We start from the raw sequence: 24,776 nt of genomic DNA on the forward strand, positions 1-24,776 counted from the left end.
GCTGTCACTAATCACTTCTAAAAAAGACTGCATTTGATGACTTGTTTTAAAATCTATTTTAATAAAAGTGTTACTATTAAATAAAAGGCTGTGGAAATAAAATAAGACCTTGTGGGATTTACAATGTCAGCACTTGATTGCTTTTGGTGGTATCAACAAAAAATGCTTGGTATGAATTAACAAATTAAACATTTTGGACCCAGTTCCTTTTCATTATCCATCGGTGATCAATTGGTGGGACGCAATTGTGTCCCACAAAAGGCTGAAAAGAAAGCTTGCGTAATGATGGACACTGGTGATGCATAGGACCAAATCCTTATTTTTTTCTTGAATATTTATTCTTTTAGTAACAGAAAATAAGTAGACCACTTATTATTTTCTTATAGTTGTTATTATTACCAAGTTGGCTTGAAAACCTTGCACTACAACTACTTAACTGCCTATTTAATTTAGATAGGATTTTTTTGGCACCTTTTGTAGTTTAGTTTTGTAGTTATAAATAAATATAATAGTTAGTTATAGTTAACGTTATAAATATATATATATATATATTGTTGGATGTATACTGTTACTGCAATTCATTACAAAGGTAAGACCAATTTAAAAATAAGATAAATCACAGGTATTAATGTGATGAGTTATTACATTAATTTGGATGTACTTTGAGAGTCTTGACCCTGTTTTTGAGGTTTAAAGTAATTTGGTGGGACACATCATGAAAATGTGATAATATGAAGGAACGGAAGAAATGAAATGTGGTTTATCCGTCTGCAACAGGGCTTGCAGTCTCTCAACATGATAGAATAGACTATAATTTATCTATCAACACTGTGGTTTAAAATACATCTGATGTCCTTATACCAGAATATTTCAGTGCATTTAGTGTATTAATATACTAACACTACATTACTGTATATTGTAAAGAGGTAATATACAGTATATACTGCTACAGAAGTCATTTATATAGTCACAACTGTTTACACACTACACGACTGTATGCACTTAATGTCTGTGTAATGTAGTGCCTATATACAGTAGTATATGCACTAAATACGCGATATACACTGAAATATTGTGGTATATTATTTTAAGCACATAGCACACAACCTAAATTACAGCAGACTAGCAGAAACAATAGCGTCAAATAATCGTCCCCATTACAGCAGTCAGCAATGTTTCACCATACATAAATTCGGCGGACGAAGTTAACAGTCGTTAAGACTCGACTACCAAATCAGCACAGAAAACGACGGCACTCATGATCCATGTCCTAGTCCGACACTGCGAGAGAATGCATTCCAAGGCCAAGCCCTGATGGTTCGACACAGACAAACCATATTTTCATACATTTCATGATTCCCAGCAACAATTTTGTACTATTGACTTGCACAGTTGCAACATCTCTATTTGTATATTGTGTTCCCATGAGCCACGGCCCATGTAAATATTTCATTCTGTCCTATTATGATTCGCATATATGTGAAAAAATATATGGATGATGGATAGATGGTGATGGATAGGCTGACAGATGAGTTTACACTGGAATCCCCGTGGACCATGATGTTCGCAGATGACATTGTGATCTGCAATGAAATCAGGGAGCAGGTGGAGGAACAGTTAGAAAGGTGGAGGCATGCACTGGAAAGGAGAGGAATGAAGATTAGCTGAAGTAAAACAGAATATATGTGCATGAATGAGAGGGATGGAGGGGGAAGAGTGAGGCTACAGGGAGAAGAGATAGCAAGGGTGGAGGACTTCAAATACTTGGGGTTAAATGTTGAGTGTTGTAAGTAAGTGAAGAAACGAGTCCAAGCAGGTGGATGAAAGTGCCGGGTGTGTTATGTGGTGACCCCTAATGGGACAAACCGAAAGTAACAGCTTAATGGCATTACATAAACATTTGTGTCTGTTCCTGAGCTGAGTTTGTTTGATCATCTGAACAGAAATATTTCAACAAATATTAATTAGCCATCGGCACGGTGGGTGACTGGTTAGAGCCTCAGCCTCACAGTTCTGATGACCCGGGTTCAATCCCCGGCCCCGCCTGTGTGGAGTTTGCATGTTCTCCCCGTGCCTGCGTGGGTTTTCTCCGGGCACTCCGGTTTCCTCCCACATCCCAAAAACATGCATTAATTGGAGACTCTAAATTGCCCGTAGGTGTGACTGTGAGTGTGAATGGTTGGTTGTTTGTATGTGCCCTGCGATTGGCTGGCAACCATTTAAGGTGTACCCCGCCTCCTGCTCAATGATAGCTGGGATAGGCTCCAGCACGCCCGCGACCTTAGTGAGGAGAAGCGGCTCAGAAAATGGATGGATGGATGGATTAATTAGCCATTCATATGTGGTAGGTTTCAAAACATAGATGATGGCTGCTGCTACTTTCTCAGTTCTCATACTATAACAACTTCACGTTTGTCTCTCTCATAATTTTACTTTTTTCTGTTTAAAATGGCACCTTCATTTTATTCAAATTATTCTTATTATTATTATTGTTATTATTATTAAAATGACAAAAAATAAGCAAAATATTGAAATAAAATATAAATGTTTAAATAGTACATTCTTATTTCATTTGCAGCATCTCACATTCCATTCTTAATAATTCAATGTGGTTACAATGAATTCCTTTGTTTTTAAGTGCAGTCGTCTGTTCAAGAAGGACTGATATGTTTGTTTTTTTAATCAGAAGTCACTTTCTTGTAGTCCAACAAACAAATACCAATTAGGAATGCCTGACAAATACAATGGAATTGTTTTTACCTTTGCAGCTGTAACAGCTAACACTGTTCTGGGATTTTATATAATACGCTGTAATCGGCACAATGGATTTGAAATAAAAACCATAAAGATGTCAAAAATATGCCATTCACCATTTCGGAATTATAATTATTTTATGCAGTGTATCTTGATTTTCTTTGTCTCAAAAGCATTTGGACATTTGGCAACTGTAAAATACTCTTGTTAATGATTTGCAGTCAATGAGCATGATGAAATTTCCCTGGAGATGCTATGCCAGGCCCTCAGCGCATCCACCTTCACAATCACCTGTTCGTGATTCATGCTGCCTGTATTCCTCTTCGTCTTCAGTTACTGAAACGCCTGCTCTGTTCCGTTAAGATCAGACCGCTAACTTGACTATTAAGGATATTCCCTTTCTTTGCTCTCAATATGTATTGAGTTCCTTTTCATTTTAGACAATTACAGTGGATGATGGCAGAATCCTTTCCTCAATGAAGACATATCCCATCACGTCAGCAGAAGTCAAGAACACTAGGGAGAAGGTAGACGTACCGTTGTTCAAATCTATAATCAAGAGTTCGAAATACAGAAAGTTTTCAACAAAGTGCAAACCACTGGGAACATTCATGCACAGGAAAGCCAGATTTGACTTTGCCACAACAATTTGACATTTATTTTTCCCATTCTATCACCAAATTCAGAGTTTCCTCCCTGGAAACGATTTGTTTCACTGTAGTCTCCTTCACTATTCAATATTTATAATTATGTCAATTACTACTTCTTAAAGTTGAGAATCTACACTTGAATTACATCTTGAAAAAATATTAAATGTGCTTATGCTTTTGCAACTAACTACAACATTTCGGGAGGTGTGAGGTCCAATGTCACTGATGTTGGACCTGAGAGAAGCCCTGGTTGGCGATTTCTGTTCTAGTGCATTGTGAAGGTGTTTTGCTGATGTTGAAGACCTCGACATCACCTATGGATTCACAGACTTTTCTCTACCTTCCACAAAGTTGGATCCATATGATTGTCCGAAGTTGGATCCATATGATTGTCCAAAGTATGTTTTTAAGATGAAGTTAAGATAATCGATTGATTTATGGGCATCTGGCACAACCTGACTGAACGCTTAATTGATTAGAAGTTGTGTCTATACTTTTGCCCATAAAGTCTAAGTGCATATTATGAGGATTGATAATGTCAGCATTCGACAGCAGGCAAAAGGTCAAGTTTGCAAACAATTCAATAAACTCTTTGTGTGTAAAATGTCAACCATTTTATTGGTCTTTTGGATTTATATTTTTGAGGAGAAACCTTTACAGCGAAATTGTATTAGAAAAAATGACAGTGTTATTAGTCATATGATTGTGTTAGTCAAATATAATACATGACTTATTAAAAAGACATGTACAATTGTTGTTTTGTTTATATTTTTTTAAACAAATTGAGCTTGCCAGACAGTTCTCCATTCCTTAGGCAGTTCATATAATCAAGTGTTTTTGTGTGTTTTTTGTTTTTTTGGGGGGGTGGAGACACCCACCATCATTCATTAACTCTGGAAATTGTTTTGACACATTTCAAACTTTTCACATGGAGTCAATCTTATTACATTGGGCTACCTCTGCTTCTTTGCCCTTCAGATACATTATTTGGCAACACACACACACACAAAGACACACACACAGACCATTTGATACTGATTGTACAAGTGAGATTTCTTAGTGAAAGAAGCCCAACAGCCAGGTTTGTGTCACCGCAGGCGGTAACGCTATGAACCAGTGAGCCGGTTGCATGACATCATGTCTCCAGCAGAGCCCCACTGCTTCCTGTTTCCCCTTCACTCCGTCTCTCAGCAGGTGAGCTTGATCAGCCACTTTTTTTTTTGTTTGTTTGTTTTTTTTAAATCAGGATAAATCCGAACTTGTTTATTTTTTTAAATCCCTTTAGCTCACATACCCTGAGTCAATGTTGCTGCAGTGGTTTATTTTGTATATCAAAGAGGCAAATAGTTTCCCTCACTGCAAAATAAAGCATGTGTAGCCATCCCATCACTCTGTTAATCAAACATTAATTATTTAGTTATTGCGCCTCAGCAAATCATGTTTCTGTGTCTTTGTAGGGGAAAGGAACAGCTTTGGAACTCCCCAAAAATATGTCCCAAATGTTGCACAAAAACTTTAGGCTTGAACCATCCTCATGTGTGATGTCATGATTTAAAATTTTGTGAGACTTCACCTCACTGGGCATCTCACAAGGATTGACTCACAAGGTGTTTTGCTTTTTATTTGGCTTTTTTAGTTGTTGGTTTGTTTGTTTGTTTGTTTTTAAGTAATACCACCACCACCAGAAGGGTATGGCAAAGAGGAAAAGTTTATGATGACCATAGTATCGGAAATTGAACTTTTTGTGTACACGTCTCTGTCCTGGCTGCACAGTATAATATGAACAATACTGTACAGTAAAGTGAATATCAATCTTAAGGAAAAAAATGCATATTACTGAAAGCATAATGAATAATGACTTATACATTTTTAATTTGCACTGAAAACATGTATTATGTTTTTATTTCTCAACCAACAAATTTGATTTTGTTTCCAAAAAACTTACTTACTGTATGTGCAAATACTGCCTGCCTACAGACAAACCAGTACTGTACTGTATATACAAATTGGCTCATGACTTTGTGTTTTGTGACAGTATCGCTTTGCAAACATACCAATGTAGATACAATAAACAAATTGATTTTTTTTTTAGATTATAGATACCATATCTAATCATTTTAACAAATGTAGCAACTTTTAGCTTACAAACAAAAAACAAACATCAGCCTAAACTGAGCTTCTTCCTCCACATTTAATCATCGTCACCTTCATTGCTGAAAAAGGGTCAAATGATTCTCACTTCAAATACAAAGTTTGTGAATTGTTTAATTTTGAACTCACGCTTGATATTCAAGCAAAGATGTGTTCCAATTACAAGAGTTTAATAAATAAAAAAAATCTTATCTCAGAGAACAAACTCATCTATTTCCGTAGACAGACCCCAGTGAGTTATGCCATAATTACAAAGAATAATAATTCAATATTCCTTTACTTTTCAAACCGCTATTAAAACAATCTCCTGCAATTCTCAAGTCTGACATTTATCAAACACTGCCACCCACAAATTCCATCCCAATCCAAAATATACCCTCTCGGAAGGATTTCGTCATCATTTCTGTCTCAGTGAGCAAATGTCAGCTGTTTAACAGCAGGAATGTAACAACACCCAAACACATACATGCACACACAGTCACAGTCAGTTCCCCTTTTACAATAACTCCTACAAAGCGCCTGTCATCCTGAGTCATAACCATACACAAGCAGGGAGTCAGCACAAGCCCATGGATCATTTTAGTGGAGAAAACCTGTTGCTTTCTTCTAATGTAATGGCCTTTGATGTCGACGCTGAGCTGCTTTACAGAACCTCATTGAAGCCACTGACACCTCTTTGTCATTTGCCTGCTTCCTATGCAGAGGATGTTGGCTGAAAACACTTGTGCTGTACTGCTTTGCTCCTTGTGTGGCTCATGCACACCTACTCACATCTTCTTCACTCTTAATATGGTAATTGCACCCTCAAAAAGAGTTATATTCTAGCTTTGTGTAATTGATACTCTTCCTGTTGGCGAAATTTCAATGACACAAAGCCATTTCAGCTCAGAAAAGCCACACATTGATATTAGGTGGTTTTCTGTTTATAATGTATGATTGATGACAATGTATGACATATGACTATTCTTTCAAAGCTACAGAGTGCCCCCTGGTGGAAGAATGGCTTGAGTAAAATTATGTGACCCTTTCCAAATAGTTGTGGGTTGTGATTACCAAATAACTCATAGTAATTGCCAGATTCAGTAATTACCAGATTCATATTAAAACCAATAAAAGGAGATAATTTGGGAGCATGACTAGCTAAAAAATACCACATTTGTCTTTGCAATAAGGGTTTTATCAGTCATTCTACAACTATGGATTATCCAATCAGTCTTTATTCAACTATAGCCGCTGTAATCATGCTAATTTTAATTTCCTGTCACGAGAAATTATATGATTCTCGTTGTTTTACTCTTCTGCAGCTGAAGAACTTCACAGTTCTCTCAATAATAGTTTCCATGGTGATCTGTGAGAGGCTTTTTGCGCTGCCATCAGTCCTCAGCTGCACCAAATGATGCGGTGTACTGCAAAAGAGCACACTATTTCCATTTGGCTTGTAATAAAAAAAACTAATACCCTCCACCCCCTGGGAAAAAATGCCACTGAGCTCTTAAAAGCTTTATTTATAACATTGAAAAAGTTATCAAATGGGATGTTAGACAAATATTACCCAGAGAAAACATCTTTAGCCAGTTTGGTTTTGGGGTGGACGGATGGATACAAATTGGACAGAAATTCACAAAATTGATTAGCACTGTAATTTGACATACTGCATGTTACCAACATAAACTGGGGCACACTGTGAGCAACTCATATCTCTGAGAAGGCAAACTGACCATTAAACCACATTACCCACAATTTATTGTCAAACATTCCTGGGAAGAAATCCCCAGCGCGCTTTCCCCTAAAAAGGAAAATTACATTTACAGACACTGATTTAGGGGGAAATACATTTCGTTTACAACTTTGTGAGAGGACTTTTGCTAGTTCATAGTTCTGTTACAGGGGAGTTCATGGTTGCCTGTTAAGGTAGAGCAGGGCAAGAGTCTTTCTAAAATTACAATTAATGACTGCAGTGGAATGCAATGGCACCAAAAGCCTATTAAAGGGGGATACATATTAAACTGATAAATATCTGGATAACAAGTCAATGTGTGTAATTGCTGATCTAAATAGGCAAAATATCCTACACAGTTCAAAGGCGTTTTTCAACGGCAATGGAAACTGGTACTACTACATATAAGACTCATAAACAAAACACAAAGTGTAATGAAATAAAGCTGACTCGATTGGTTGGCAAAAATGGACTAAACTGTGTTGCCAGGTGTCAGGTGAAGCTGCCAAGGAATGATTGCCATCAGAACTATTACTTTTGCACCGGGACCAATGTTATAGATGGCTTCAAAACCCAAGGGGGACTGTGGTTGCTGCATAAGAAGTGGTACATTTTCCCAGCCCAGCAGAAAAAAAGTTACCCAGTTGTGCCGTACAATTGTAATGGGTCATCATTTCGTGGGATATGCTATATTAATGTAGCTCAGATGTTTCTTTTATATATACATGACCAATTTTTACACTTGTAGATCTATAACAATGTAAAAAGTGACCCTGGAAGTGTGATTCACCATACAAAGCTCAGGATTTAAACATTTAATTTTAATTTAAACTTTGTTACAAAACAGACACAAACCCGGTAAGTACTTTTATAAATCACACAATGAATGGCACATTTGAGGTTAAAACAACAAAGAAAACAAAAATGTGTCGTTTTACACAGTTAAGCCTGTTCTGAATTAAAAATGTAAAACATGCAGCTTTGGGAATTCATGGGATGTAGCACTTAATCCATATTAAATGATGCCAGAAATGATGCCGTTGTCATTACGATAAAGACACCGCAAGACTTTTTTTTTTAAACACTCAAAAGGCACTCAAGCAATATGACTGATGACAGAGGAGATCCCACAAAAGCACTGGGACAATTGTTGGGCCACAGGTACTGTATGCAGTATTGTAGATTAACATAGTGGGGATTTATCCCTACTTAAACAATGGCCATATCATTTTTCAGTTTTCCCTCAGGACAAGATGCTGAGCACTGGATTTTGAATGCACCGAGATGGAGCTGACATGATGATGTGTGCGTTGCCATACCAACAAAAGGTTTTCAAACAATGTAGACATACAAATATTTATCCTTATTACAGATGACACAAACAATGACACCTGTACCTGCCTGTCCACTGGCAATGCATGCACATAAATAAAAGTTGGCCAACTCAGCTGCTGAAACATCCATCCATCCATCCATTTTATGAGCCGCTTCTCCTCACTAGGGTCGCGGGCGGGCTGGAGCCTATCCCAGCTATCATCGAGCAGGCGGCGGGGTACACCCTGAACTGGTTGCCAGCCAATCGCAGGGCACATACAAACAACCATTCGCACTCACGGGCAATTTAGAGTCTCCAATTCATGCGTTTTTGGGATGTGGGAGGAAACCGGAGTGCCCGGAGAAAACCCACGCAGGCACGGGGAGAACATGCAAACTCCACACAGGCATGGCCGGGACTTGAACCGCGGTCCTCAGAACTGTGAGGTAGACGCTCTATAACCAGTCGCCCACCGTGCCGCTGCTGCTGAAACAATCCAACAAATACCAATCCTACCACAAGGTGACCATCAATAGTTAACAACCAGGTTGTTGGCTTTCCTTTGATGCGAACATTGCCTTCAAGTAGGTGCAAGTTTACACATGACGCAAAATTATTATTGTAACAATCACTAATCGAAAACATGGGTATTTCGATGTTCAAAAGTATTAAATGAGCCATACCAAATGGCTGCCATGGCCCAAAAATAGAAGCAAGAAATAAACATGAGCATAGGACAATTAGTCTGCAAAGCCCAAAAATTATCTGGCAATGAATTTTTTTTATTTTCCAAATCTCATTTTGCATAGTCCTGAATAAACGTGTCTTCTTTCATCTGCTACTGAATTCCACTGTAATTTTAATTATGATTAGGAAATGTAATTCATGACATTCAAACTTTCTGGTTTGCCAGTTGACAGAAGTCATTGTGTCGTTGTGGACAAGCAGCAGGAGGGAGCGATTTTAATTCATGTAAAGTACTTAGAGTTGCATTAAATTTATGAAAGGTGCTGTGCAAATGAAGTTTGATTGATTAATTGATTTGCATGAAAAGGAAAGAGGACACAGCGACCTCTAGAGCTTTTTGTTTTTCCTGATATGGTACCTTGAAAATTTAACTGTTGTCTACATATTTTAAGCCTCAGATTATTCATAAAATGGGTTCATTTTCATTTGCTCTATGGCTATGGTTTAGCTGGAAATGACAAGAATGTGCCAAAGACACTGTGCAGGCTTGCAAGTGTGTGTTGAAATTATTCTTATTTATATTTTAAAAAAAAGGAAAGGAAAAAAAAAGGATTGATACAATTAGCAAGTAAAACACAAAGCCCAGCTTTAAATAACTTTTTCAGGTTTTGTTATAAAATTTGTATTTTATGGTTTTGTCCATATGATTTGGCTTTGAGCAGTGATATTAAAACAGTCCCTTTGTATTTCAGAGTAGTTAATCCCAAAAATTGTGACAAAAGTGAACTCAGTACTTCTTAGCTTCACTCAAGTATTTTGTAAGTATTGTACATAATATTTGACCCTCAGCATTTTATCTCAGTAATTCCACCACAATGCTGTGTTTAGCTCTGAGAGAAGTACTCGAGGATGAGGCGTAGGTGACCTAGACGGTCTTTTAACGAGGAGAGGGAGAGGACTGTGGTTTGATATGCAGGGTCCAGCTGGAGGACAGACAGCAGCCACCAGCACCAGGCTGGACCATTGGATGAGGCCTGGAAAAATATAATAAATACATCATATGTCATGTAATGCGCACACAATGTGTATAACCTGGGGTGAAAAGATACAAGCACTTGAGCATCAATTACTATACATAAACAATACCAAAAGATCTAAGCAATTACAATTATGCATCATTCATTTCTTAATTTGGCAAGAGCAGAAGAATCCTTATACCATTGAGACATTTTTGTCAGTATTATTCATGGTCTGAGTTATACTGTATGATAATATTTCTAATACTTTGCTCCACTAGGGAATAAATACCTTGCTGACAGTGTCAGTTATAGGCAGATATTGGAATACAGCTTTTACATTTAAGACCTAAATTATTCATCTGCTGGCGACGTTGAGTTGAAGTGAATTTGTTAAATGGGTATCTTGTGGCTGAATTGACACAAGATTCTCATTTCAGCCTGTCGACAGTAAATCAGGTCCTTGATGAGGTCCTCGATGAAAGCAAACTGAATATCTTTGTGTTGAATCAAAACAAGACTTTTGCAAACATCTGCTTTTACATTGGAAAATAAATGTTTTTTCCTATCTTCTATTATGGAGCAAACCAGTAATTGAATCAAATCAATTTACATTTGTGCATTTTCTGCACTGTCAATTTGAAATAATGTCCTGTTTTTGAACAATGGGGTGTATTTTTTTTCCATCCAATTCATCAATTAATGGACAAACTAAATTGACAGATTGACCAATTATTAAAATAATCATTATTTGCAGCCCTACTGAAAACAAAGCATTCTACTCTTACGTAAGAACATTGGTTATGCCTGTATTGAGAAAGAGTTCGAATAAATTCAGTCATAGAAGCTTTTTGTCCATATAGTATGTATAAATTAATGAAAACCTCATAACAATTTAATACTTATAACACAATATCTTACATGCCTTTTGTCACTTCCGTGTATAAACATTCATTTAATAAAAATGCCTTTTAACTCAATATTTGGACACGGTATGAACAATTGTAGCCTGTTAATCAAACTATATTGGATGGGTTGTATGGTACAGAACAGTACCTTACGAAATGTTCAGTGAATGTAGATTCACACTTACGTCGAAAGCTCCTACCTGAATGTTCTCCTCAATACTAGGCATGGTACCATACTGCCTGTTGATCTGCTCTTTCATGCGGCTGCCAAGACGCTGATACCAGTCCTGAGCCTGTTGATAGACACTGTCGTGGAGACGCTGCAGGAGTTCCAATTCACTCCCTTCGACCTGAATAAAAGTGCAAGTGATATACAGTAGTTGAGCCATAAATTCTGAGCATAGAACAAGAACTCGTTGAGCAAGTCATACCTTGATATCCTCAAGATATTCAATATCAGCAGTGTGGTAGCCATCCCTTAGGCCTCTTTTTAAGACTCTGAACCTGTTGCTCCCCACACTGTCCACATAGGACCGCCCATCAGGCAGTAGTTCCAGGCTAAGAATTTCCAGCATGCAACCATAGTCTGCAAACCTTTGAAAAAGCAAAGGAGAGATGGTGAATATTCTGTAGTGAATATATTCATCTTATTTTTGGAGCGATTCAAGTACAACCCCAATTCCACTGAAGTTGGGACATTGTGTTAAACATAAATAAAAACAGAATACAATGATTTGCAAATCATGTTCAACCTATATTTAATTGAATACACTATAAAGACAAGACAAATTAATGTTCAAACTGATCAACTTTATTGTTTTCAGCAAATAATCATTAACTTGGAATTTTATGGCTGCAACACGTTCCAAAAAAGCTGGGACAGGGTCATATTTACCACTGTTACATCACCTTCATTCAATAAACGTTTGGGAACTGAGGACACTAATTGTTAAAGCTTTGTAAGGTGGAATTCTTTCCCATTCTTGCTTGATGTACAGCTTCAGCTGTTCAACAGTCCGATGTCTCCGTTGTCGTATTTTACGTTTTATAATGCGCCACACATTTTCAATGGGAGACAGGCCTGGACTGCAGGCAGGCCAGTCTACTACCCGCACTCTTTCACTACCAAGCCACGCTGTTGTAACATGTGCAGAATGTGGTTTGGCATTGTCAGGAGGGGTGTCCAAAGGACGTTGCTTGGATGGCAGCATATGTTTCTCCAAAACCTCTATGTACCTTTCAGCATTAATGGTGCCTTCACAGATGTGTAAGTTACCCATGCCGTTGGCACTGATTAAGCCCCATACCATCACAGATGCTGGCTTTTGAACTTTACGTCTATAACAGTTCGGATGGTTCCTTTTCTCTTTGGCCTGGAGGACACCACGCCCACAATATCCAAACACAATTTGAAATGTGGACTCGTCAGACCACAGAACACTTTTCCACTTTGCATCAGTCCATCTTAGATGAGCTCAGGCCCAGAGAAGTCGGCAGCGTTTCTGGGTATTGTTGACAAATGGTTTTTGCTTTGCATAGTCGAGTTTGAAGTTGCACATACAGATGTAGCGCCGAACTGTATTTACTGATATTGTTTTTCGTAAGTGTTCCTGAGCCCATGTGGTTATATCCTTTCCACATTGATGTCGGTTTTTGATGCAGTGCTGCCTGAGGGATCGAAGGTCACGGGCATTCAATGTCGGTTTTTGGCCTTGCCGCTTACATGCAGTGATTTCTCCAGATTCTCTGAACCTTTTGATGATATTATGGACCGTAGATTATGAAATCCCTAAATTCCTTGCAATTGTACGTTGAGGAACATTGTCCTTAAACTGTTCGACTATTTTCTCACGCAGTTGTTCACAAAGAGGTGAACCTCGTCCCTTCTTTGCTTGTGAATGACTGAGCAATTAAGGGAAGCTCCTTTTATGCCCAATCATGGCACCCACCTGTTCCCAATGAGACTGTTCACCTGTGGAATGTTCCAAACAGGTGAGATGAGCATTCATCAACTTTCTCAGTCTTTTTTGCCACATGTCCTAGCTTTTTTGGAACTTGTTGCAGCCATAAAATTTTACGTTAATGATTATTTGCTAAAAACAATAAAGTTTATCAGTTTGAACATTAAATATCTTGGCTTTGTAGTGTATTCAATTAAATATAGGTTGAACATGATTTGCAAATCATTGTATTCTGTTTTTATTTATGTTTAACACAACGTCCCAACTTCATTGGAATTGGGGTTGTAATATAAATGATTCTGTACAAAAGAGTGCTTGCTCTTAATACAAGCACTTCCCCTTTGTCCCTTTGTACTGTACACATGTACCCAAACTGAGTCTGGGAGTGCAACATGAACACATCTTGAGCAATTGTGTCCACTTTCTGTAACAAAGTGTCACACCCAAAAAAATAGAGCCCCACAAAAAGTTTGGGAACCACTTTTTTAACATAGCTAAAGATAGACAGAGCTGAAAAGTTTAGATAAAGCTTCTCAAAACAAGCAACAGTTGTGTGGGCTTCAACAATAAAAAAGGCAGATAAAGGGTATGATGATGAAATGACACAATGGATGGGGGCTTTCAGGGAAATAATTGTTTCTTATCAAATCAATTTCAAATATAAAATTGGCATTACAGTAGCGCACGTGGTTAGCACGACTGGCTCACAGCCAGATGGTTCTGGGTTCAGATCATGGCTCTGGCTTACTCCTTCGACACTATGCTAGCGCCAGTATTGGTTTGGAGCAACAGCTAAAATTAGCACTGGTTATTTGATTTTTGACTGGCACTTCTTTGGCAAGAAGCCAACAAACATGCGCTCTACTTTGTAAACTGAGAAACAAACAGTGGTATACAGTAGAGACATGAAATTACTAACGTAGCTCTGGACTGGCTGTTTGTCAGTGTGAAGCCGAACTGGCATTTAGGAATGCGCAACTTGAACCAAACTGAGCACTGGCACTAACACCAAACCAACACCGAAATCGGCTCAGATTGAAAGGGGTATTCCGAGTGTGTTTGCATTAACTCCCTACGCTTGTGACAGTTTCCGCCCACAATCTAAAAACAGTTAGGTTAATTGTAGACTCTTAAATGCCTGTAGGTGTGAATATTTGTTTGTCTAAATGTGCCCTGTGAGTGACTAGAAACCAGTTCCGTGTGGAATTGGCCTTTCACCCAACATTAGTAGAAGAGGTTCCGGTTCACCCATGACCATGAACATGAGCGGGTAAAAATTGGATTTGCCATTCTACCGTTATACAATATTACTAGTTAGTTTTTTTTAAGGAACAGAATAGAAAATGTTCTCAATAATTCTCCTTCTGAAATTGCTATTTTGCCTTGTCCATTTTTAAGATCAGTCAATACATTCAACAGGAAGTAAATATTTATCTCGGTGCTTATAAAATATCTGTTGAACTCCATTTTTAATCACATTAATCATGTTAGTACAGTGCAGTGAATGTATGGTATGTACGCGTTATTAACTCTGCTACTGTGTTGAGCAGGACAAAACGCTGAAGAAAATTGGGCCTCATTCACCATTAAATTCGTAGAAATGTTGTTAGTCTGCACACAAGTTGAGCGTATATGCAAAATCACCATCAGATTCATGACACAGGCGTACCGGCCAATTTTCATCGCACACCGTGCGTATGTTTTAACCAGCTACATTGCGATATATAACGTTACTGTGAAGGGATTATTAATTTCATGTCGCCCAGCCCTAAATTGTAATTAATCAAATACATGAAATTAGCGTTGAAGCAACAGAAAATATATGAGCCATATGCCGATCAGCATGTTCTCTCGCTACATCGCGGTTCACCTATTTCGTTTGTTTTCTTATTTAGGACTTAGTGCATTGTGAATTGTTTTTCATATTCGTAGCCCGCATAAAATAAATTGCAGGATTTTGAGAGAATGCAGTAATTTTTTGTGGCAAAATAAATGCTTCTTAGCCTAAAGCATTAAAACGGTATCAAGAAAATGTCATTAAAGCATACATTACACTGAATAAAATGCACATAGTGTCCAATAAAACTGTGCATTTCTGTATGTTTAAGAGTTTAAAAGTTGCTTACCGGGTAAGAGGATGGACAGTGTTTATAAGAGTATGGAAGAGGTTACTTGGAAGTGCAGGGAAGATTAATACCAGTCTGTGGAGGATTATACATCTTTAAAATATCTATGAATAATCTCCAAAATATGTGGGCATTACTTCACCGATTTCACCTATTGTGGGGGTGGTCCGGAACCTAACCCCCGCGATAAACGAGGGATTACTTTATGTCACAAATCAACCACGCCACCGGCGGTGTGTGAGCAAATAGATCAATTTACATCACATATACTCATGCAGAATCACAGAAAAATATATAAATCAGATTTTCGAAGAGGCGGCACGGTGGATGACTGGTTACCACATCTGCCTCATAGTTCTGAGGACCTGGGTTCAAATCCGGCCTCATCTGTGTGAAGTTTGCATGTTTTCCCCATGTCTGCGTGGGTTTTCTCCAGATACTCTGGTTTCCTCCCACATCCCAAAAACATGCATGGTAGGTTAATTGAAGACTCTCAATTGCCCATCGGTATGAATGTGAGTGAGAATGGTTGTTTGTTTGTGCCCTGCATTTAGCTAGCGCCAGTTCAGGGTGTGCCCCACCTCTGGCGAAGATACCTGGTATAGGCTCAACGCATTAGCAAATTCCTGGTTTGAGTTATTATCGTGAAAGTAATTATTGTTTTTATCAATGACTGTAGTTCCAACACATTGTCCAACTTGGGTAAAAGATGTCTGTCTGACATTTTTTCAAAAGCTGATCCTACATTTGTGCATACACATGGTCTGAGGAGGTTCTAAACTTGTTTGCAGAGTACAAACAAAAACAAGTACGAACATATTGATGAATCATATATTTGTGCTTCAAACGTGCGTATGCACGATTTAAGCACAAATCTGTGCTTATGCAGTTATTGAATGAGGCCCAATGAGTCTTTCCTTTGAAAATTTAACAAATAGGAATGCATTTCAATTCTCTTGTTGAGGGAGATCAAGGCTGAACCTTTCCGTAGCCACAATATACTGTAAACTGTAGATAGAAATGAAAAAAAAAATTGAATTAAAAAATTGTTGCTTGTTTATTTTTCAGATTGTGATTCCTATTCCATTCTTGTGAGCAAAGTAAAACTAGCGGAATATTTGTGAGGGATGCAAAAGCATAGCAGATCGCTTAGCAGATTGGTTAGCCTGCTGCTATTTTCCACCCCCTCAGGGTCACATATGACTGGTTTAAATGTTGCCCACTGTGCTGTCTGCGTGCATATCACTGACAGGCATTATTTAGCCTCTATCTCCAACTGTTGTGCTTTACTGTGAGTATAAAGAAGAATAAAAGTGTTCTTAAATGTTACGGTTAAAATAGTGAATTTGTGTGTTTGGCATACATACCCCTTGCCATGTTCGTAACTGCACATGCCAAACTTCTTAGTTCCTGTCTCCATGCAGCGACGCATCATCAGTCGGTATCGAGGCTCAAAGATGTGTAGCGGGCACGGCACACCTGGGTAGGCCACAGTGCAAACAAATATAGGGATGTCCTTTGTCAGGCTGTAAAGGAAAGGATAGATTAGAGAGAGAGGCAACAATAACTTGACAACATCACATGTGAGAAAAAGTGTTAAGAAGTAAATTTGTATCTGGGATCAGTTTAAAATGCAGATTATACGATATTCTATGAGGTTTCATTCAATGGTAACTACTTTGACAGTTCAGCCATCTCAGCCTCATGGATTTGTTTCCTTTCAGCCAACTGTGAGGGGAAAAGGCAGTCCATGATGTCCAGAACCACAACTGTGACGTTGTACTTCCTATTTTTCAAGTACTGCAAATAAATGAAAAGAGAAGAATGATAGTTATTTTGACCGATGTTTAGGTCTCAAGTGCTGTTAAAAAACATACATAATGAAAGTAAACTAAGACAGCAATGTATACGGTACATTATCGTTACCTCTTGTAGCGGCTGCTTACAGAGTGGACAGCGGAGGTTGTGGTCCAGACTCCTCTCTATGCAGTTTTTACAGAAAGTGTGACCACATGGAGTGGTAACTGGCTCATGAAACAACCTTTAAAATACATACCACACTTTCAATGAAGTTGGGATGTAGTGTAAAACGTAAATAAAACAGAATACAAATTTGCAAATTCTTTTCAACCTATATTCAATTAAATGTACTACAAAAATTAGATATTTAATGTTCAAACTGATAAACTCTGGGTTTCTTAGCAAATATTCACTCATTTTTAATTAGATGCCTACAACAACTTCCAAAAAAGCTGGCAGAGGGGCACGTTTACCACTTTGTTACATCACCTTTCCATTTAACAACACTCAATAAGCATTTGGAAACTCAGGGCACTAATTGTTGTATTGCTTGGATGGCAGCATGTTGCTCCAAAACCTGTCCTCCAGCCCAGAGAACACAACGTCCATGATTTCCATAAATAATTTGAAATGTGCACTAGTCAGACCCACAGCACACTTTTCGTCAGTCCATCTCAGATTGAGCTCAGGCCCAGAGAAGCTGGTGGCATTTCTGGATGTTGTTAAAATATTGCTTTCACTTTGCATGGTAGAGTTTTACCTTGCAGTTGTAGATATAGCAATGAACTGTGTAAACTGACAAGTTTTCTCAAGTGTTCCTGAGCCCACGTGGCAATAACCTTCACGCAATGATGCTGGTTTTTAATGCAGTGCCGCCTGAAGGATCGAGGTCACGGGCATTCAATGTTAGTGTTTGGCCTTGCCGCTTATATGCAGAGTTCGCCAGATTTTCAAAATCGTTTGATGGTATGAGCCTTTCTTGGATGCTCCTTTTATACTCAATCATGACACTCACCTGTTCCCAATTAACCTGTTCACCTGTGGAATGTTTTTGGGGAATTCCTTAACTTTTGCTCCCCCAGTCCCGGCTTATTTGGAACATGTAGCATGCATCAAATATAAAATGAGTGAATATTTGCAAAAAAACAACAACATTCGTCAGTGTGATCACTAAATACCTTTTCTTTATACTGTACTGTATTGAATATAGGCTGAAGAGGATTTGCTCATCGTTGTATTTTGTTTTTAATTTACATTTTAAACAATGTCCCAACTTCATTAGAATTGGGTTTCGTATACAAATATATAAAATCATCAAAACACACGGTCTATAGAGAGAAATTATATTATCTACTTGACAGACAACCATGAGACTAACATTATTTTGAGAGAACAGGACGCTGACCTGATGCAGAGAGGGCACTCAAAGTCTGACACAGTCAGTACGCTCAGAGTTTTATCTCTGCGGTGTAAACTGGCACCTGAGATGAAAGTTTATGCACCAAGAAACATAAATTACTATTTGTAGTGAATTTTAACAAAAATACACAATTTCTGAATGCCGTACGTTTTGGGTCATAAAGCAATGAATCTTGATGATTAAGATGTCAAATGAGACAGACTGTGTTTACTGTAGTTGCCACTCTACCTGTGCAATTCACATCCTCCTTTGTTTTCATAATTTCCTTATCATCTTCACTGGCGGGGAGGAAGGAGACAGCTTGGCAGAGGCTCAGGCAGCACTCGTTGCTGGTGTCGTGCTTCGCTTTGGAGCTCTAAAGAAACCGTTTTACAACTTCAAGATTGCAAGCAAACACCTCCCACCATGCAAGCATTCTTCTCCTCATCCCATCTGCAGCACACACCTGGGATGAGTCTCTCCTCTCTTTGCCCTCTGCATCACCATGTGGATGTTTGAGACCCTCAGGGTGTGTTACCTGGGTGCCACTGAGGCTTGCAATGGGGTAGGAAGCCTTCAAGTAATCAGTCAACACCTGCATGATGCGGGATACTTCCTCTGGCACCGAGATGCCCTCTGCCTCCAAGATCTGCAATTTTAATACATATACTATTACAGCTACATCACATTTTGAGACTGGACAATACAAAAAAAAGTGTATGACAAATTACAAAATATATCCTAGGTCCACAACAGTATGTACGACTGCAAATAATTTTAATGTTTGTTTGTGGTCTTGGCTACAAGGCAGGGATGGAAAGATAGGTTCAATACTAAGAATTTATGGCTCCACTATCGTCTAAAATATTGCACATTCAATAGTTTAAACATGAAGATCGACATTATGAAAATTGTGGTTTATGCTCATTTATGAGTTTTACTTTACATAGTAACGGGTGGGGTGAACAACCTTTTTGATCTGATTCTTAGCAGGAAAAAAGTCAGCTTGAAGTTTGAGGCAATGGTGAAACTGAATGAGGGATTCTGTCTGCTGAGCCATTTCCAACAGTATGTTCCCTTTACGAAAAAAGCCCTGTGGACACAGAAGATCATGATCAGCGTATCACTGCCTGCAAAAGTGAATTACTGTATTACAGGTTCTCATTGCAGTGGTTTGGCATGTGACTCAAGGAAATTATATAATCCATTTAACAAAAAAAAAGACTGATTACACAAAACATTTCCCCCCACCGCATATGAGGTTGTGAAATGAGCAGCTGTTTGCATACCGTCAGTGACAAAAGGAAACAATAGTAACATTAGAAAAATATTAAACTAGAGAGAAATAAACAAGACTATGTCTTCTTTTTGAGTGGAAAAACACACATAGAACAAAACATTAGGAACATATCTGGAAAAACCAGTGAGATCCAAAGCATGAGCTACAGTATCTCAAATTGGATGACTTTACAAGGATCATCATGAAAACTTTTCATTTTAACATATGCAATTATTTTTAGATGTACCATTATTATTCAGTGTGGTAGTTTTTACAACCGCGCTGCATAATACCATCATATTTTGTCTACCTCATCTAGCTACAAAAGAGGGGCATACCTCAGAATGATGCAGATAAATCCTATGCCACGACAAACCACAAGCACAATAATAAACCTATTGTCAAACTAATGCTGTACCTCTCTGACAGTATCAATCAAAAACTAAGCATTATCATCTTTCATCTATTATCTTTGTAAAGGCAGACTTTTTATTTAGTTCTTTCTACTGGTTTTCACCAGATTTTGCCAGGGAAGGTGATATCCATGTCACCTCAGTCCATTTCGGCCGAAGACAGCAGAGGTAGTCAAGGTCTGCCAGAGCATCAGAGAAATGCAGTAGGCCACAGTTGGCTTCAGCTCTGTAGAACTTCAGACTCAGGTCTTCTGGAACTAAAGATGAAAAGAGTGACATATTAGAGCAAGGGGAAAAAAAAAATAATAATAAATAAAATTAATAAACATTTCTTTACACATTGTGATGTGCAAACCTGGTTGCACATGTTAAAGAGCTACAGACATGTTGTTTTGCTTCATTCTTATCAAGCAAATACAATGAGGTTACAAATACATTTTCAAATAGGAAACTGAATTTCCAACATTTTACGAATTAAATATAATTGGTCATTTAGATTGAAATATTCTGTCTGTAAGCACTATTCGAGTCTGCAATCAGACTCCATAATGTGCTGGTGATATAAAAGTTTTCCTTTGACATACCAAGCGAGTGATGCACTCTGATATAAAAATATTTACACAACAATAAAGCGTTATGCATCAACTGAAAAATCCAGAAGACCAGCATCTTAACCCTTTTAAGACGAGGAGGAACACTGGTGACACCACGGCGCATGTGTATTTCAAATTATCTTAACTCCTCGCTACTTTGTGCAATTTTAATCATTCAAACTGCCCCTGAAAGCAGTGAAACTAATAAATATATCTATTATTATGGTGCGAAAAGGGTTAAAACGCATTGTAGAGAGTGAGGCACAAGTATGTGAACCCTCTTAAACTTCTGCATAAATTTGTCATGTAGTCTGATCTTCATCTAAATCACAAGAGTAAACAGTCTACTGAGGCTAATACCACACAAACTAGTCTATGTTTTCATATTTTTATTAAAAATAACATAAACATTCACATGACAGGGAGGAAAAGTAACCCCCGGATATAATTACTGATTGACCAGTTCAACAAGGTTCCTGGGACATCTGGTGTGAATAGCTCACTTTTTCCTCCCATTGTACAATTGTTACTTAAGGGCTGCCATATAAGTCATGTGGCTATTACTCAAGTTATATAATGTAGTAGGTCCCACCCACACTTTGCAATTATACATACAATACATAACTGCTCATGATGTAGAAATCAGGATTACGAAAGAAAGAAAACTTGCATTAGATTTTCGCAAGAAGGAGAGTCAAGCATAACCAGTGCCTGATATGATATCGGAGCCAAGTAGACAATTATTATTATTATTATTATTATTATTACTAATTGCCTTGCGATTACCTGGCGACCAGTTTAGGGTGTACCCCGCCTCTCGCCCAGAGTCAGCTGGGATAGGCTCCAGTACGCCCACGACCCTAGTGAGGATAAGCAGTACGGAAAATGAATGAATTACTATTATTATTATTATCCATCCATCCATTTTCTGAGCCGCTTATCATCACTAGGGTCGCGGGCGTGCTGGAGCCTATCCCAGCTTTCATCGGGCAGGAGGCGGGGTACACCCTGAACTGGTTGCCAGCCAATCGCAGGGCACATGCAAACAGACAACCATTCGCACTCATTCGCATGCATGTTTTTGGGATGTGGGAGGAAACCGGAGTGCCCGGAGAAAACCCACGCAGGCACGGGGAGAACATGCAAACTCCACACAGTCGGGGCCGGGGATTGAACCCCGGTCCTCAGAACTGTGAGGCTGACGCTCTAACCAGCCGTCCACCGTGCCGCCTTATTATTATTATTATTATTATTATTTAACTGGACCTACAAACGTGTTCATTCATTGCCATGCTGAGGCCAAAACAGTAGGTGAAATGATGGTGGAGGTTGCCCCTATATAGGCCTCCTTCATTACTGGTGAATAAAATACATTGACTTTAAACATGAGATGTGAAAGATTTCCCCAACCCCAAAATCTGAAAAATGTCAGATTATATAGTCTATGAGCTCTGCATCATAGCAGTGTTTTAGGATGGCATGTTTTGGTTATTTAGCACCTCGAGGCAAAAATGATGTGCGCTTTGAGTTGTTGTCCTGTAATGTGAAACTGTGATGCTTTGATGAGCGCTATTGTATGGGACTTTTTAAAGACAGGCTAAAGTTCAGAAAGCAAATAATGACCCCAAAAGTTAAGAGTGTTGCAAAGTATATATGCCTTACCTTGCTGTAATCCGTCGTTGGCGACGCGTAAAGCTTCCTTATACTGCTTTGCACGAAGTTTCTCCTGCAAGTGACGCTTAATATTTGCATCGTCTGGGCAGCACTTTTCAATGACACGGATGAGCAAAACGTTGTTCTTTGCGTTTCTCATGTCTCTCTGTTTGAACCTCTCTTTGCAGGCTGGGCATTTAGACGGCAGGTAGGTCCCCGCGCACCTCCTGCAGAAGGTGTGACCGCAGGTAATGGTCACCGGCTCCCACATCGGGAAGAGGCAGATTCGGCACTCCAGCAGCTCCATCGTGTTGCTGTTGTGTCAGCACAATATCCCGCTGCGATAAATGCTCTTCCTCTTAAAGCCTAGCACACGGGAAGACTTTCCTCCTCGAGTGTCTGTCATTCACCATATGACTATCACGGCCAACGGCTACCTTGAACCCGTTAGCTGGGCTCGATTTAGCCACTAGTTTATCGCCGCTGCAAACATCGTCTTTGGTTATCTAACGATGCCGTTCTCAGCCAACTCGTCCACGTTGATATAATATTACAGTATTTGCCAACCATGAACTGTTTCCCTCTCCATCAGGTAAAGACAAAACTCAGCCTCTTTTGAGTGCGCCGCTTCTACCACCGATACAAAAGCAACCAACGACTCCACAAACCGACCGGAATATGTTCGGTATTGTACTCGTGGGCGCCTCGATCCGCGAATTAACCCCTTTTACTCAATACTACGGACACAGAACACAATTTCAGGTTACTGTGTTACACCATTACATTACATAAATAATGACCACGTGACTTTGCAGCGAAGGTGCTGATTGGCTAAGCAGCTCGACGTCATCCCTGTTGTGAAACCCTTCGCAGCCGAGTTTCATAACATAGCTTATAGGATAATTTTGATTGAATACTGAAGACCTAGGGACTATACATGTGATCATAGTCGCATGCGTTTTGTCAATTCTGGTGAAAGGTTATTCCTTTAAACCTCAAGCGTGTTGTGTGTGCGACACAGTGGAGGGAATTCCCAAACCAAGATATATCCCCGAGGGGGTGGAATGGCAGACTCAACATGAAAACCTGATTTGTTATAGCTCTAACCTACCGTTAGCGAGGTCTGCTGTGACCTTAAGTAACACGTCTGTATTTAGGTCATCATTGAAAAGGTGGAGAATAGAGCATTACAAAAACAAAAACAAACAGAGAAATTTGTTGCCTATCTGGCGGAACTCGTCTGATCGACAACCTACTATATTGGATTTGAGAATGAGTCAGTACACAACAGTAGTTACTCTTACACGATCGAAAAAGAGGGCTGCATCAAATATTCTCATTGTTTAATACTGACTGAGGGGCTTGTCTGTATTTATGTATTTTCTGTGGGTTGCCTAGTAAAGAAAAAATAGAAACCCTTCTGAGAAGGACGGAGTGTTACTCTACATAACTTCAAACTACACGCAGTCATAATATACATTGGGAGGAAAAAGTATGTGAAGGAATTGGAATTTCGTAAATGTACGCATGAACTTGTCATAAAATGTAGTCTGATCTTCATCTAAATAAGAATAAACAGTCTGTTTAAACCAATAGCACACAATTTTACATTTATATAGCGCATAACTAACGATTCACAGGACAGGGAGAAAAAAGTAAGTGAACCCTTAGGTTTAATAACTGCTCGATCCTCCTTTGGTAGCAATAACATCAACCAAACGTTTCCTGTAGTTGCAGATCAGATGTGCTGCAGGATGAATTTTGGACCATTCCTCTTTACAAAACAGTTGCAGTTCAGCAAGATTCCTGGGATGTCTGGTGTGAATAGCTCTCTTGAGGTCATACCACAGCATTTCACAGATTTTTTCCTCCCACTGTAAACAAATATAAGAATATCAATCTGACAGCATCAATCAAACCTGTGCTTGACTTTGAAAAACAAGCATAATGTATGTTGTTCCAGATCTCAATCCATATCAGGGAAGCTCATCTGCATGCTCATTGGCCACATCAGGGTTTTGGGGACGTGTAGTCAGGGGAGGCAGAGCCTAAACCTGCATGTGAAGAGTAAAAAAAATAAATATGATTAAAAAAAAAATTTCATTCTCTGATCTGTGCATATTTATTTTCTGTTTTAAATCAAGTAATGTCCATGATTTCATCGCAACAATTGCTTAATTTAGAGCGGCAGCAAGCAGCCACCCTTGCTTTATGCATCCCACTAAAATTCTAGGAAGGATAACGGCAGGCTACACAGATGTAACGAGATGAGCATTCCAAATATCTATCACATTTGTACAAAATAATAATCAAGTTTGTTATGGTAAAGGCCTTTTCACACTGTGCTTAGCAAC

General features: G+C 38.8%; 1 protein-coding gene across 1 annotated transcript; it reads right to left on the minus strand.

The window, feature by feature from the left end:
- Positions 1–7,042: 7,042 nt before the first annotated feature.
- lonrf4 (LON peptidase N-terminal domain and ring finger 4) lies at positions 7,043–23,219 on the minus strand. Its single transcript, XM_061686244.1, has 12 exons — positions 22,432–23,219; positions 20,315–20,433; positions 19,455–19,577; positions 18,951–19,133; positions 18,734–18,860; positions 18,491–18,566; positions 17,212–17,326; positions 16,964–17,085; positions 16,653–16,811; positions 11,630–11,792; positions 11,399–11,548; positions 7,043–10,308 (listed from the first exon to the last, which is right to left on the minus strand). The coding sequence occupies exons 1-12, from the start codon at positions 22,727–22,729 to the stop codon at positions 10,159–10,161; spliced, it is 1,785 nt and encodes a 594-aa protein (XP_061542228.1). The 5' UTR covers positions 22,730–23,219; the 3' UTR covers positions 7,043–10,158.
- Between the last annotated feature and the right edge of the window lie 1,557 nt (positions 23,220–24,776).

This window comes from Phycodurus eques, chromosome 9 (genome assembly GCF_024500275.1).
Source record: "Phycodurus eques isolate BA_2022a chromosome 9, UOR_Pequ_1.1, whole genome shotgun sequence".
Classification (NCBI taxonomy): Eukaryota; Metazoa; Chordata; class Actinopteri; order Syngnathiformes; family Syngnathidae; genus Phycodurus; species Phycodurus eques.